This window comes from Apis mellifera, linkage group LG9 (assembly GCF_003254395.2).
Source record: "Apis mellifera strain DH4 linkage group LG9, Amel_HAv3.1, whole genome shotgun sequence".
NCBI lineage: Eukaryota > Metazoa > Arthropoda > Insecta > Hymenoptera > Apidae > Apis > Apis mellifera.
This window is the reverse complement of record NC_037646.1, coordinates 8,254,526-8,268,352: the sequence shown is the minus strand read 5'-3', so window position 1 is coordinate 8,268,352 and position 13,827 is coordinate 8,254,526. Positions and strand designations below refer to the sequence as shown.

At 27.0% G+C, this 13,827-nt stretch overlaps 2 protein-coding genes across 5 annotated transcripts; one reads left to right on the top strand and one right to left on the bottom strand.

Annotated features, from left to right (window-relative positions):
• Positions 1 to 904: 904 nt before the first annotated feature.
• On the bottom strand, positions 905 to 12,847 carry LOC100578323 (probable phospholipid-transporting ATPase IF). 4 transcript variants are annotated; one of them, XM_026442715.1, is made up of 19 exons: positions 12,505 to 12,847; positions 6,768 to 6,869; positions 6,427 to 6,681; positions 5,894 to 6,046; positions 5,489 to 5,790; positions 4,624 to 4,838; positions 4,155 to 4,441; positions 3,905 to 4,081; positions 3,514 to 3,661; positions 3,297 to 3,439; positions 2,979 to 3,218; positions 2,746 to 2,888; positions 2,507 to 2,666; positions 2,121 to 2,429; positions 1,862 to 2,048; positions 1,657 to 1,802; positions 1,479 to 1,582; positions 1,179 to 1,391; positions 968 to 1,096 (listed from the first exon to the last, which is right to left on the bottom strand). In XM_026442715.1, the coding sequence occupies exons 1-18, from the start codon at positions 12,574 to 12,576 to the stop codon at positions 1,235 to 1,237; spliced, it is 3,300 nt and encodes a 1,099-aa protein (XP_026298500.1). In that variant the 5' UTR covers positions 12,577 to 12,847; the 3' UTR covers positions 968 to 1,096; positions 1,179 to 1,234. The 4 variants fall into 4 exon arrangements, with proteins under 4 accessions (XP_026298501.1, XP_026298500.1, XP_026298502.1 ...); XM_026442717.1 differs by having other exon boundaries at positions 1,862 to 1,964; XM_026442716.1 differs by lacking the exon at positions 1,179 to 1,391 and having other exon boundaries at positions 905 to 1,096.
• LOC413768 (2-oxoglutarate dehydrogenase, mitochondrial) lies at positions 7,582 to 12,342 on the top strand. Its single transcript, XM_026442720.1, has 15 exons — positions 7,582 to 8,106; positions 8,170 to 8,305; positions 8,397 to 8,678; positions 8,787 to 8,997; positions 9,058 to 9,235; positions 9,310 to 9,425; positions 9,492 to 9,631; positions 9,726 to 9,871; positions 9,953 to 10,142; positions 10,207 to 10,428; positions 10,594 to 10,870; positions 10,945 to 11,030; positions 11,307 to 11,615; positions 11,700 to 11,984; positions 12,053 to 12,342. Exons 1-15 carry the CDS (start codon positions 7,724 to 7,726, stop codon positions 12,251 to 12,253), a joined length of 3,162 nt encoding a protein of 1,053 aa, XP_026298505.1. The 5' UTR covers positions 7,582 to 7,723; the 3' UTR covers positions 12,254 to 12,342.
• Positions 12,848 to 13,827: the final 980 nt, after the last annotated feature.

The window sequence follows — 13,827 nt, the reverse complement described above, 5'->3', positions numbered from 1 at the left end:
ACAGAAAAGCACGTATTTTTATCCTACAATTATTCTATATTAATTTACATTTGATTATTTCTTATAATATAAACATAATATAAACATATGATTTCATAATATTAAATATTTATCAATTTCAATATTTCTTTTTAATAATATATTGTATTTGAAATTGCGTAATAGTATGTGTATAGCATTCAATAGATTATAATAAAATAATTAAAGAATTAGTAATACAGTAATACTTTAGTAATATACTAATACTTGAAGATATTTTTGAAATTTATCTTCTATTATTCTTATTATAGAAATTGATTTACATGAATTCACTTTAATGAAATATAATTCAAATAATTTCGTAATTAAATATCAATTTTTATATTATAATAACATGAAAATCATAAAAATTTAATTTTTTATAAATTAAAATGATAACTGATCAATTTTTATTTTATTCCATCAAAGATTAGTTTATTTAAATTGTAATAAATTAATGAAAATAGGAAATTTATATTTTTTGAAATTTATATTATTTTGATTTGTATTTTCTAGAGCATTACTGTATCATGTAAATAATTTAATTAAAAATTTCCTAATCATTTTAAATAATAATAAAATAACAACAATAAAAAAATAGACAAATTATTAAAATATTATTTACACACACACACATACACACACACATCGTAAATATATATTATATATTATATATTATATTTACGATACTTTCATGCATAATGTAATTATGATATCAGGATAAAAAATGTATATATTATAAATGGATTTCAAATCTTGTTGCAACATTTAATCGAGTTGCTTCATTTTCTAATTAAGAAATTATAAATAAATATAAATATAAAGTTTTATAAATTGATGGTTTTACATTACAATAAAATACAATAATAAATATAGTAAACATATTTATAAAGAATATTATATATATAATCTAGATAAGTAAATAATAAATTAATAAATGACTTACGTTCTATATAATACAAAGGACAATTTACCAATTTCATGGAAAATTAAAGTTCCTCGATGCAATATTATCTCATTCGGATTTTCGTAATATAAAATTGTGTCTCCAAAACTGTGACGTGTTAAAACGTTATCTCTGAAAATGGAAATAAATATATCAATTCATTATCATTAGTAGCATAACTTATCTAAATGTAGAACATATGTTCAAATAATACATTTTGTGTATTATCGTTATCGCTATTAATAAAACGCCATGATTCTTCATTTTTTTTTAGTTTTTTAATTTAAAAGTAGATCTATAGTTGTTATATGTAAGTAGTAAATAATCAGGAATTAAACAAGCGACGACGACCACAATAGTTAGAAGCCAGAATGTTATCGACGATACTAATATTATAAAGACCCTCAACATATCACCATCGTATCTTCTATTAAATAAAAATAAATGATAATTTTAAATTAAATATAGAGATTTTATGCATGTGAAATTTATGAAATTATGAAATATTGCTTACATGGGTATAAATGAATGAGTAACTGCAAATACAACAAATATTAGTTGTGAGAATAATACTACTAATATAAGTGGTATTGTCCAATAAGAACTACGTAAAAGTATCTAAAAAATAGAAATTAATTTCATATAAAATAAAAAAAATTTGATATAAGGCATTTAGAAAGTAAAAATCTCACCTGTAAATTAGCTATTAGTGTAACTAAATGGAAAACAAGTATACTGAATGTCCATTGTTCTATTGGCGTATTATTATATAAACTAACAGGATTGATGAGTATGTATGTATATGGCATAAAAAATATAACAATAGCATGCCAAGAACCTGAAAGAATATATTAATAAAATGTTCATTTTCGCTAATGAATCATTTAAATAATTTACCTAGAAAAATCCATAAGAATAACTGCTTCATAGATAATAAATAATTGCCTTGATTTAATCTATACAGATATGGTTTACGCAGTAATGTATCAGCACTATAATTCTGTTCAAATAATCCATATATCATTATTGGAAAAGATGTGAATATTACATTGTAAGACATTAAGTATAACGCGTCAAAAAATGACTGCAAATGGATAAAATAACTTAAAAATATAAAATCATTGTAAAGATATCTATTCTGAAATTTAGATCTTACCTGTGTGGAAAACCCACAAAATATACTAAATATAAATTGTGGCATCATGAGGATAAAATTCTTATAAAAAAAATATTGCGTCAAATTGGCGGTCCTGATATAATACCAATGTCCATGCACAAATAATGCTTTCTTTAAAAATTTAAATTTAGCTATTGCAAAATCAGAATTGATGGCCGCTTGCCGACCTTCTTTGCCTATTATTCCAATTCCAGCGTGGGCTTCTTGTATCATTGAAACATCATTTCCTCCATCACCAATAGCAGCAGTATGCGGTCGAGTCTTTGCTTTTTTAATCAATTTTACAATCTGTATAGATTAAAAAAAATATATATATAACTGTAAGAAAATATATTTATATGTACTTTTTTTCATAAGAAACTTACTTCACTTTTTTGTAACGGAGATAATCTGCAACAAACGACTGCATCGCAAACCATTGCAATTGATCTGAATTCATCTGCATAATTTTTTATTGCAATTGCAATACTTTGTCCATCGATTAATAATCCAAATTGTTTAGAAGGTTCGAGCTTCAATCTTCTTCTAAAATTGTATAAAAAGAAATAAATAAAAATATGAACGAAAGATTGAATAGTTTTATGAAAAATTATTGTATATCTACTCATAATCTGTAAGTTTGTAAAGACAAATTTCTTTTTCTGTTATTTCTAACAATTTAAGAACTTCGGTACCATTCTTAAATAGACCACAGAGATATGCTATATTTTCTGCGGTTTCTGCTTTATCACCAGTTAATATCCATATCTGAATAAAAAAAAAGTCATATACGAAGATTTAATTTAGAAATTTTTTTTAAAATATCTTTTTATAATCAATAATATTAATATTATTAACTTTAATTCCAGCTATTTGCAAGGATTCCAAAGTTTCTGATACTCCTTCTTGAAGACGATCTTCAATAGCAGTCGCACCTAATAAAATGAGATCTCTTTCTATCGTATTATAAATTCGTTCTACATATTTCGATCGTTCTAAACCAATTATTTGTCTAGCTTTTTCTAGTTCATTCGAAAATTTATTATATTTCGTTTCGTTTATCTTTTTATATCCAATAACCAGAATTCGAAAACCTCTCTAAAAAAAACAGTATTCTTTTAACGAAGATATAAAAAGAAAATAATAATTGAATTTATGAAAGACTATTCGTTCAACCATAGAAAAATCAGTCACGTGCGAAATAATTTCGTTGATATTTCCTTCGATTATAATTGGCAACATAGTGCTATCTGCTCCCTTGCTGTATAACCAGTAATCTCCAGCTGAGTCTTTTACCAATACCGACATTCTCTTACGTTCTATCGATGAAAAATTTATCATAATTTTTATAATCTACAATTCTTAAGAGTTCGATGAATCTTTGAATACTAACCGGAAGTAAATTCTAGAATTTCAAGCACTCTATAAGTCAAAATTTTATTCTGGATTTTTAATGTTATCTTATCGTTTTTTCTTGATTCAAAAATGACTCCACATCTGGCACAGGCTTCAACCAAAGCTTTTTCGTCTGCCGATGTTCCCTACCGCATAATAATCAGATATTTTTAAATATTCAACTCATAATCAAATTAATTATTACTAATTTAAATAAAATATTGACATTTTTGTTCAGCTTCGTCAGCTTTTTTCCTTCGTGTTATTTTAATACAATTTGTCATGTAAATTCATTTTCAACTTTTATTTATCAACGGATCATCAGAGACAAAAATATATGATGAAATTAATATAAAGATTTATATGCAAAAGACATAGGCTATTTTTACCTGATACTCTGGTAAGTCCGGATGCATCAAGAGAGAACTATCTACATGAATTTTTTTTTGCCTGAAACTTTTGCGAAATTCTTTACGTTTCATGACGATACTGGGTTTTTGACTCAGAGGTGAAATTTGAACGGTATGGCATAGAGCTATGCTTATCATAAAATGCCAATGTTCTGGCTGGAATTTAATCGAAAATTATATCGAGTAACGTCTTAAAAATACTCACATTTAATTAGAAATGCAATCTTACCTCCCAGGTTTTTAATTCAACTGCCTTACTTTCATCTCCATTGGGAGGTAACAGATACAATTTGCCATCGCAATCTTTTTCCATATATATTTTTCCATTGATCGAACAACGCCTAAATACCATCATATTTTCAGTGAGTGTACCAGTTTTATCTGCAAACAAGTATTCGATTTGGCCAAGTTCCTCGTTTAGATTCAATGTGTGAATTAATGCTGGTTGATCCGTGTCTTCGTCATACATGTCAATGTCCCAGCTGAAGAAAAACGAACCGAAGAATTTTTGTAATTCTATAAAAAAAACAATTAATTAATCGAAGCTCGTCAGTTGTTTCTATTTCAGTTAATCGATAATGTTGATTTTTATTCTGATATTAATCTTAATTTTTATATTTTTAATCTTAATAATTTCTAATTATAATAGCTAAATATAAAACAAAGTAGCTAAGAAAAATAGTAAAAATAATTTTTACCTATGCTAACATATAATGATATCGGCACGATATAATTGTAAAGGATAAGAAAGCTTAAAAAATCCGTAACCAATGAGGAAAAAGTCAAGGGCTGAATACTGTTTAAGTACCATGACTCTGCCCATGATTCCTCTAGTACGACTTTCATTGTACAAGATTCTATTACTTCAAATAGTAATATGATGAGAAAACAGACGATATATTTATTATTGGATCTGTAAATAATAGATTACGATTGAATTCATATATCTATAAGAAAAATATAATAGAGTATTAGTGTTTCTTTAATAATAAGATAAAAATAATAATGTGGAATTATACATAATAAGATATTAGATTCAGGTGATCTCCATACATCATACTAAACTACAGACCATTATAGTTTGTAGTTAGTTTTTTCTTTAATTTTGAAAATTGAAAAATTGATATATCGTCCTTATATTTATAATTTTTTTAATTTATTAAAATTTAACTATTTATAATTTCTAAAAAATCCATTAAAATAAATAAATATAATATTATGCTTTATAAACATTTTTAGAAAATTGCAATTTATTATCTAATGTCGAAAAATATAAATATCTTCTTTGGATTATTAAAATATGAATACTTATATCATCTTTAAGAAATTATTTTTTCATTCATTATATTTCGTTATAAGAGCTAAATAATTATAAAGAAAAAGTAGTTTTTTTTTATAATTGTCATCATTTAATACTCAAAATTTCTATTAATGTTTAAAATTTTATTTGTTCTTTAATTTTACTTTGGCATAAAAAATATATTAGAGATTCAGCTTTACCCCATTTTCTTATTTTTTCTAATTTTCACTTTATATGAAAATATTATACTCGAGATTATTTACTTTTCAGTTGTGGACATTTTTTTACTTGTTATCTTTGAATTGAGAGACAATTTTGTATCGTGACCAGTATAAATCGCACAACCGATAATATAATCCGTGTCTTTCAATCTAGATCCACGAAGCAGTAAATTATTGATCGCTAGATATCCACTTCTGATCGTTTCATTGTTTTCATCTTTGATTTCCATTTTGCCATGGAAAGAATAAAGATTCGATGAAGGATGTTGACAAGTGACAATGGCGTTTAAGGATATTATTTCTTGCATCGACATATTTGAAATTACTTTTGGAATCGTTATAGTCTATGAATAATCAAATTCAATATCTATTATTAATATATCCAACTCAAAATTTTATTATTGAATTAATCAGACTTATTATTTGATTTGATTAAAAAAGAATTACCTTTAAATTGGTTTCACCATCAAGATTTGACGTGGTAATGTAACAGCATTCCGTTTCTTCTGTGCTATAGAGAAGCAAAAGATCGCAAGGGATATCTTCCTCGCGATTTATCTTCACTAAGTCACCGACTACTATATTTTCACGGTAAATGTTCTGAAAATATAGAATGGAGAATATGATGAATATTTTGATGCATTTCGATCGAAGCTGACAATATAATTGATTTTTATCTTCTTTGTCTCTCACTTTTATATAATTACATTATTTCCTAGAAAAGTAAAAATTATAATACTTTTTTTACAACGATAGCGCAGAAAATAAATTTGAAATATAAATGTGTATATATATATATCGCTACCGTCTTTGTTTTATTAATGATGATAATTAGATAATTAGAACACGCTTTGCATTATAAATCATAAATTATAAACATGAACGTCGAAAAAACTAAGGAAAAGAAATATATTAGAAAAAATATGTTTACGTAGATTAAAATTAGTTAATTTTAAATTTAATTATATAATTGCACTTACCTGTATACATTTGTTGCGTATGACAGTGACGAATGTCCGATTCTCTCGTTTGTCATTAAGGTAACGATTATAGTCCTCGAAGCCTTGCTTACACGCAGTTACTAGTATGACAATACTTAAGGGAAGAATGCTCGTTACAGGAGAAATCGGGGACTTTATTGATACAGATGTTATCGCCATTATAAGAAAATAAAAATTTGCTAGTTGTCTAAATTGTTCAAAAAGATTTTTTGGTATAAAGTTCCACAATGTATACTGAAAACGAAGTGATCCAAATTATTCAAATCGCAAAGATAAATTAAATTTATAAAAGTTTAAAATACATATTAAAAAATACTTACTTTTTTAGAGACAATATGATTATCTGGAAAAATTGTTTGCTCCGGCTTGATATCAGGACTGATGTGTATTACCCTGTGATCAACAATTAATGGTGGTGTATCCTATGTACAGATATTCTAATTAGAAAACAGATATATATAAAATTATAACATATATAAGATTTGTTGTTCAATTTGTAAACTTGCTTGTACAAATAATATCACATGAGAAGTGGAATATTGAGTTTTCAGAAAAGCTGGTATACGTAACAATTTTCGCGATTTGAACCAGTTTTTGCGAATAAATTGCCATAATCTCATACCAAACGATTGTATATCCACTTGAATATCTATATAGGGTATGTTAATTAAATCATCATAGGGTTGTGTAACATGTTGCATCATGTCATCACATCTTATTAATTCTTGTAATATTTCAAATCTTGTAATTCCGAATCACTGAACTTTATTTTAAACATTTTTGCACAAAAATATCAACAAGAACTTTGATGCTTAATTATATCGCAAGAAACGTGAGAAGTTGCATTTATATCAATCGATTCACTTGTTTCAATTATTATTTCTCGTACAATCGTTATAGAAAATTAATCTAATTAAAAAATTTAAATAATAAGATTGTCATTTATTATTTCCACTTATCATCTTCATTCAAGGATGATAATTTCGACAACTAATTTTATACATTTATTTTATTTTATTTTAAATTACTTTGATAAAAGTAAAATATAAAATTTCAATATCGAAAATTGATATGAAAGAACTTCAATGAACAACTTCATGAAAGAAATTAAAAAATATTAGAAACTGATTGATACCACAACCTTTGAAATAGTCAAGTGTCACGATGATTCCTAGTACACTTGCAGTTTAGCAAGTTTGGTTTATTAAATTCGAAATTTCAAGAATAATAGTGAATATACCTGGTACTTTTATGGTGAATAATAACAAATGGAGATATGCATGCTAATAGACAATCTTATTATTGCATGCGGCCTTTCGTTATACATACGCCGCGAAAGTTCAATTGCCTCGATAAGAAAATATTACTCAAACGTCTCTCCTTTGCAACGTTCTATCCACAAAACTATGTCGCGCGTTTCAAGCACGATAATCAAAAAGGTAAAAATGATAGATTCGATCACGTGTTGAACATGGACAGTATTCAGTATTTGGAATATATGTATCAATCATGGAAAAAGGATCCAAGTTCTGTGAGTGATTCCTGGAATAGATATTTTAAATTAATTGACGAGAAAGATAAAAAATCGGAGGCAGCTTCCCACAAATCATCACCAAAATCGACTTCATCTTCTACTCACGGTGGATCACCATCTTCACAGTCAAGTATGGATTTTCTTCTAAATGTTTAATACTTTTACTTAAAAGAAAAATATATATCTAGAAAAATATACTTTACTTGTAAAACAACAGCAAAATCTCCTGAACAAAATGCAAAATCGAAGTCAAACAGTGATATGCAAGGTGATAAGTATATAATTGGAGCTTTCGATATCAATGCCACGATTCGAGCTTATCAAGTATCCGTCAATCAGGCTCTAAGCTTACATTAATAAATCCATTCGAACAGACCATTGTAATTGGTCTATTTCTATTCTATATCGGTTTCAGGCACGTGGTCATTTGATTGCCGATACTGATCCATTGGGCATACAAAATCCAGAATCGCGTAAGCTTCAAGGCACTCCTAATTTACCACCTGCGATCGTGGTGCGACAATATTTGAAGGGAATGACCGAAGCTGATATGAATAGAGAATTTCCTCTTGCACCATTTACTGTAATTGGTGGCTCTAAACGAAGTCTTCCTTTGCGTGATATTCTAATTAGATTGAACCAAGTTTATTGCGGGCATTTAGGTCTTGAATATACCTATATTCATGATCTTGTTATGGTAGATATTTTTAGTTTGAGAAAATAAGATAATATGTTATCTGTATTGGAAATGTCGTTAAGATAAGAATAATATTACATTGGATTAATTTCGTCAAATTATTTCTAGTTAGATTGGTTAAGAGATAAGTTTGAAATACCTGGTGCTTGGGATCTTCCAGCGGATCATAGGAAATTTATTTGGATGAATATTATGAAGGCAGTAACATTCGAAGGATTTTTAGCAAGAAAATTTCCCACTGAAAAAAGATTTGGTTTGGAAGGTTGCGAATCTTTTATACCATCAATGAATCAGTGCTTGGAAACATCAGCGGAACATGGTAAGGAAAAATTATTATGATTCTTATCATGTAAAAAATATAAAATAAATAATATTTTAGGAGTTGAAAGTGTTGTGATAGGAATGGCTCATCGAGGTCGATTAAACACATTGATCAACGTTTGTATGAAACCATTACATCAACTTCTTACACAATTTCATTCGATTGCTTTAGAAGGTTTTGGTTCTGGTGATGTCAAATATCATTTAGGAACGCATGCGGAAAGAATGTTAGAAAGGTGATTATATGATTATATGGATAAATTATGTAGTTGATGAAATTATAAAATTATTTAGCTGAAATTTCTAACAGAAGTCAGAAACAGATTCGGGTTGCTATGATGGCTAATCCATCTCATTTGGAGGCAATAGATCCTGTCGTAGTTGGTCGCGTTCGAGCTGAACAAGTAGAAAAGAATGATGCCGAATGTATGTATGTAAAATTGAAATTCGTTGATCAAAATGTTTTTGTAATTAAAAATTCATTTATACCAGTTGGCAAAAAATCGGTGGCTTTTTTGGTTCATGGTGATGCTGCTTTCTCGGGTCAAGGTATTGTTTACGAAACGATGCATTTGACTAATTTACCGAATTACACGACAGGTGGCGTTATTCACATTGTAATCAACAATCAAGTAATGATATTCATTTATCACTTTTATTCACTTTCATAAATGAAATTTTTCCTATAATCGATTAATTGTTTTAACAATATTAATGAATTTACAGATTGGTTTCACTACGGATCCTAGATATTCTCGGTCAAGTGCGCATTGCACAGATGTAGCACGTGTTGTAAACGCCCCGATATTTCATATACATGCTGATGATCCTGATTTAGTGACCTATTGTAGTAAAGTTGCCAGCGAATACAGGTATGCAACTTATACCTTTTTCGCACTAGAATGAAAAATATAATAAAATATTATTTAAAAAATTACAAATTAATAATATAGAGCCGAATTTCACAACGATGTTGTTGTAGACATCGTAGGATATCGAAGATTCGGGCACAATGAATTAGATGAGCCTATGCTCACTCAACCTTTGATGTATAAACGTATTAAGCAACATCCGAATGTGCTTAATATTTACAGCGATAAATTGTTCAAAGAAGGAGTGATTACTGAAGCATTTGCCAAAGAAGTAGATACAATTATAATTATTGTTTCATATTTTGATAAATTTCTAATCATAATATATATAATAGGAAATTGAAAAATATTGGAACTATTGTGAAACAGAATTCGAAAAGGCAAAAACTATAGATTCAATGCAATTGGGTGATTGGCATGATGTACCTTGGAGCGATTTCTTTGCTACTCAAAGTCCCAAAAATAAAATTCCACCGACAGGTATCGACATAGAAACTATAAAGACAATTTGTAAAGCGATATCAACTCCTCCTAATGACATCGAATCCCATACACAGGTATTAAAATATAATTTTTAATTTTTATTATCGAATATCAATACTGATAATCTTATTAGAGAATTTAGAAAATGCTTGACGAAGATAAACTTTATATTCTTTAGAATGATGAAATAATTTCATTCATTTTTCAAATCTTAAAAATGTTTAATTTAATTAATGTAGGTATTAAGAGTAATGGAAAAAAGAGCGCAATTGAGTAAATCTCGTCAGGCAGACTGGGCTATGGGTGAATGTTTAGCATTTAGTAGTTTATTAAAAGAAGGTTGCCCCGTGAGATTGTCTGGTGAAGATGTTGAGCGAGGCACCTTTTCTCATCGCACACATGTTATTCACGATCAGAGTAGAGATAAGACCTATAAAAATATTTTGCATGATATATTTCCGGGACAAGCAATGTATACTGTCACGAATTCTTCATTATCGGAATATGGCGTTTGCGGTGAGTCTTTTAAACAATTGAATTGAAAGAAAAAAAGAAAATTATCGATAAACTATAATCGATTGTAAATATAGGATTCGAGGTGGGTTATTCGACATATAACCATAACACATTAACAATTTGGGAAGCTCAGTTTGGTGATTTTGCGAACACTTGTCAGGTGAATCTTTTTAAAAATTAACTAAAAATTATACATATTTCTCATATAATTAAGAATGTTACCATATATTGTTATTGCACATTATTTGATATATAATATAGATTTGATTTGATACCTTTATATTATAAATTATTACAAAGTTATTAATTATTAATATTATAAAGTAATATAGACATTATAATTTACAAATATTAAAATTATTTATGACAGAATCTTAACAATGAATTATAGCAATGAAATAATAATTATTAAAAACTAATAAAAATATATGTTCAGGTCACTTTAGATACTATTTTAAGTTCCGGACAAACGAAATGGGGTAGACAGGTAGGATTAGTTCTTCTTTTGCCCCACGGATTAGAAGGACAGGGACCTGAACATTCCTCTGCAAAAATTGAACGGTACCTCGAGCTTTGTGACGATGATTTTTCCTATCTTCCGACGGCCGAACCAGGAGAAACTATAGATCAAATTATGACACGGCAATTGTTCGAAATAAATTGGATTATTTGCAATTTAACGACGCCTGCAAATTTTTTTCATGTCCTTCGTCGTCAAATCCATATGCCTTTTCGGAAACCATTGGTTAGTTATATTTTATTATATCTACTTTCACTTTTTTTATTATTAAAGGTAAACCCAGGTATAACTGTATATCTATTCAACCAGTGTATAATGACACCCAAATCTTTGCTTCGTCATCCTATGGCTCTTTCGCCTTTCGCTGATATGGAGTCTGGCACTTCATTTAAACCTATTCTCTCTGATCCATTTGTCAAACCAGGAAATATACAAAAAGTGTTGATGTGTAGTGGAAGAGTATTTTATGATTTGGTGACTGAACGTCAGGGGAAACAATTGGTAGATAAAATAGCGATTATTCGCATCGAACAACTTTGTCCATTTCCATATCATTTATTAGCTGAAGAAATGAAAAAATATCCGAATGCTAAAGTAAATTAATCTTTTAAATAAATTTAACTTTTTAAATCAATGTTAAAACAAATATCTCGTGCGTTTAGCTTATGTGGTTACAAGAAGAACATAAAAATCAAGGTCCATATTTGTATGTGAGAGATAGAATAGCATTAGCTTTAGGAATACGTTTAGAAGATTTGGCTTATGGAGGCAGACCACCATCATCTTCTCCAGCAACTGGCAGCAAAGTTATTCACAGAAATGAATACAACGATATGATAACGATGGCTTTGAAACTTGATTGAAATCAGAATTAATCGAATGTCAAATAAAAGATATGACATTTATAGCGATATATAAAAAATAAAACAGGAAATGTATGCAAGATATTCAGATAAAAATTCGAATGAGTGAGTAAACAATGAACAAATGAAATAAGAATGAATACACGATATTTAATTATACAATGAATTTCTCTTTGAATTTTATTTTTGATCGTACAACTCGAATATTCCAAATATCAAATATCACTGAACGAATATTAATTCACACTTACCAAAAAATATAAATATCTGTAGGATTTTTTTTTGTAATATGAAGAAATCCGTTCGTCAAAATAATTCCACATTATAATTCTTTTTTTTCTTTTTTCAGTATGTGATTATTCTGCTTCACGATTAGCGATCACGATATTTTAAGTGAGGCTAATATGACGTACTCACATATCTGAACTTGAGAATTGTCTAGGGGAATAGTGCTAATTGTTAGCACTATATATATCGCAAAATATATCGAGATTGTTAGTAAGTTTTATCATATTTTTTATACAGTTGTGATATTTTTTTAGTGATAAAATTTTATTGTCCATAATAATTTGTAACATAATATTGTATACATAGTTTTAAACTTATAATTAATAAATATTTATTACAATATTTATTTCTGTCTGTTTATATAAAATGCATTTTCATGTTATATAATAATACAAATACAATATGTTTGTACCATATAATTGACATTTCAATTATAGAATAACATTAAAATGGATTTATTTATCGCCTAAAAAGAGTGTAATTATTTTGTGCAAATATCAATTTCATATTTTGATATTTTATTAATTTTAACAAAAAGTAGTTAAATGTAAGCGATCGTGAATATTTTATTTTAAGCAAGATGTTAAATTTTTTTTTCATATTTGATAATATTTATTCTAACTTTTAAATAAATAATTTTGTCGATATTGTAATAACAAATGTAAACTAAAATTTTAGATATTTTTATAGATATTTTTAATTTTAGATAATTTTTGATAAAAATATAATTTGTTTCAAGATCTTATTGTAGTTTTTATTATAACATTGAATTATAATTATTTTATAATGGAAATTTATTTATTTGTATTATTTGTATAATATAAAAATATCGTCTTACCATTTTGTCGAGATTTGAAATCTTGATATTTCAAAAACTGCTTTTTTTTTGTCAATTTGAATCAAGTATTTTTTTTATTTAAATATTTTAACTACAATCATCATCAATTCATGGACACTTGAATTTCATATAAAAATTATCTTTCATGAATTATTTATATATTTATATAATATTTTAACCATATAATTTATTTAATAGAAAAAAATTTAGATCATTTATATATATATATATTTTGTATATTTCAAAAATAACATCGAAAATAATTTTTCAAATAAATATTTATATTTAACTTAATATTAATTGCAATGCTTGCTGAATCAAAAATTCCGAATCAAAAATGTTCAACGTTTACTATTTTTTATTTACTTGAATTAATTTTAATAACATTTCACTAAACATGTATAGAAATTAACTGAACAATTCACTAGTTGCTTATAAAAGAAAAATG

What these genes read in the sequence shown, in the direction of transcription:
- LOC100578323 (XM_026442715.1), bottom strand. Translation starts at nt 12,576, where the DNA reads ATGTGGAATTATTTTGACGAACGGATTTCTTCATATTACAAAAAAAAA. An exon ending in AATTCTAGAATTTACTTCCG is followed by an intron (nt 3,440 to 3,513) that starts GTTAGTATTCAA and finishes TTTCATCGATAG; the next exon opens with AACGTAAGAGAATGTCGGTA. An exon ending in CACTAATAGCTAATTTACAG is followed by an intron (nt 1,583 to 1,656) that starts GTGAGATTTTTA and finishes TCTATTTTTTAG; the next exon opens with ATACTTTTACGTAGTTCTTA.
- LOC413768 (XM_026442720.1), top strand. Translation starts at nt 7,724, where the DNA reads ATGCATGCTAATAGACAATCTTATTATTGCATGCGGCCTTTCGTTATA. An exon ending in GGTGGATCACCATCTTCACA is followed by an intron (nt 8,107 to 8,169) that starts GTCAAGTATGGA and finishes ATATATATCTAG; the next exon opens with AAAAATATACTTTACTTGTA. An exon ending in CTGAAGCATTTGCCAAAGAA is followed by an intron (nt 10,143 to 10,206) that starts GTAGATACAATT and finishes TATATATAATAG; the next exon opens with GAAATTGAAAAATATTGGAA.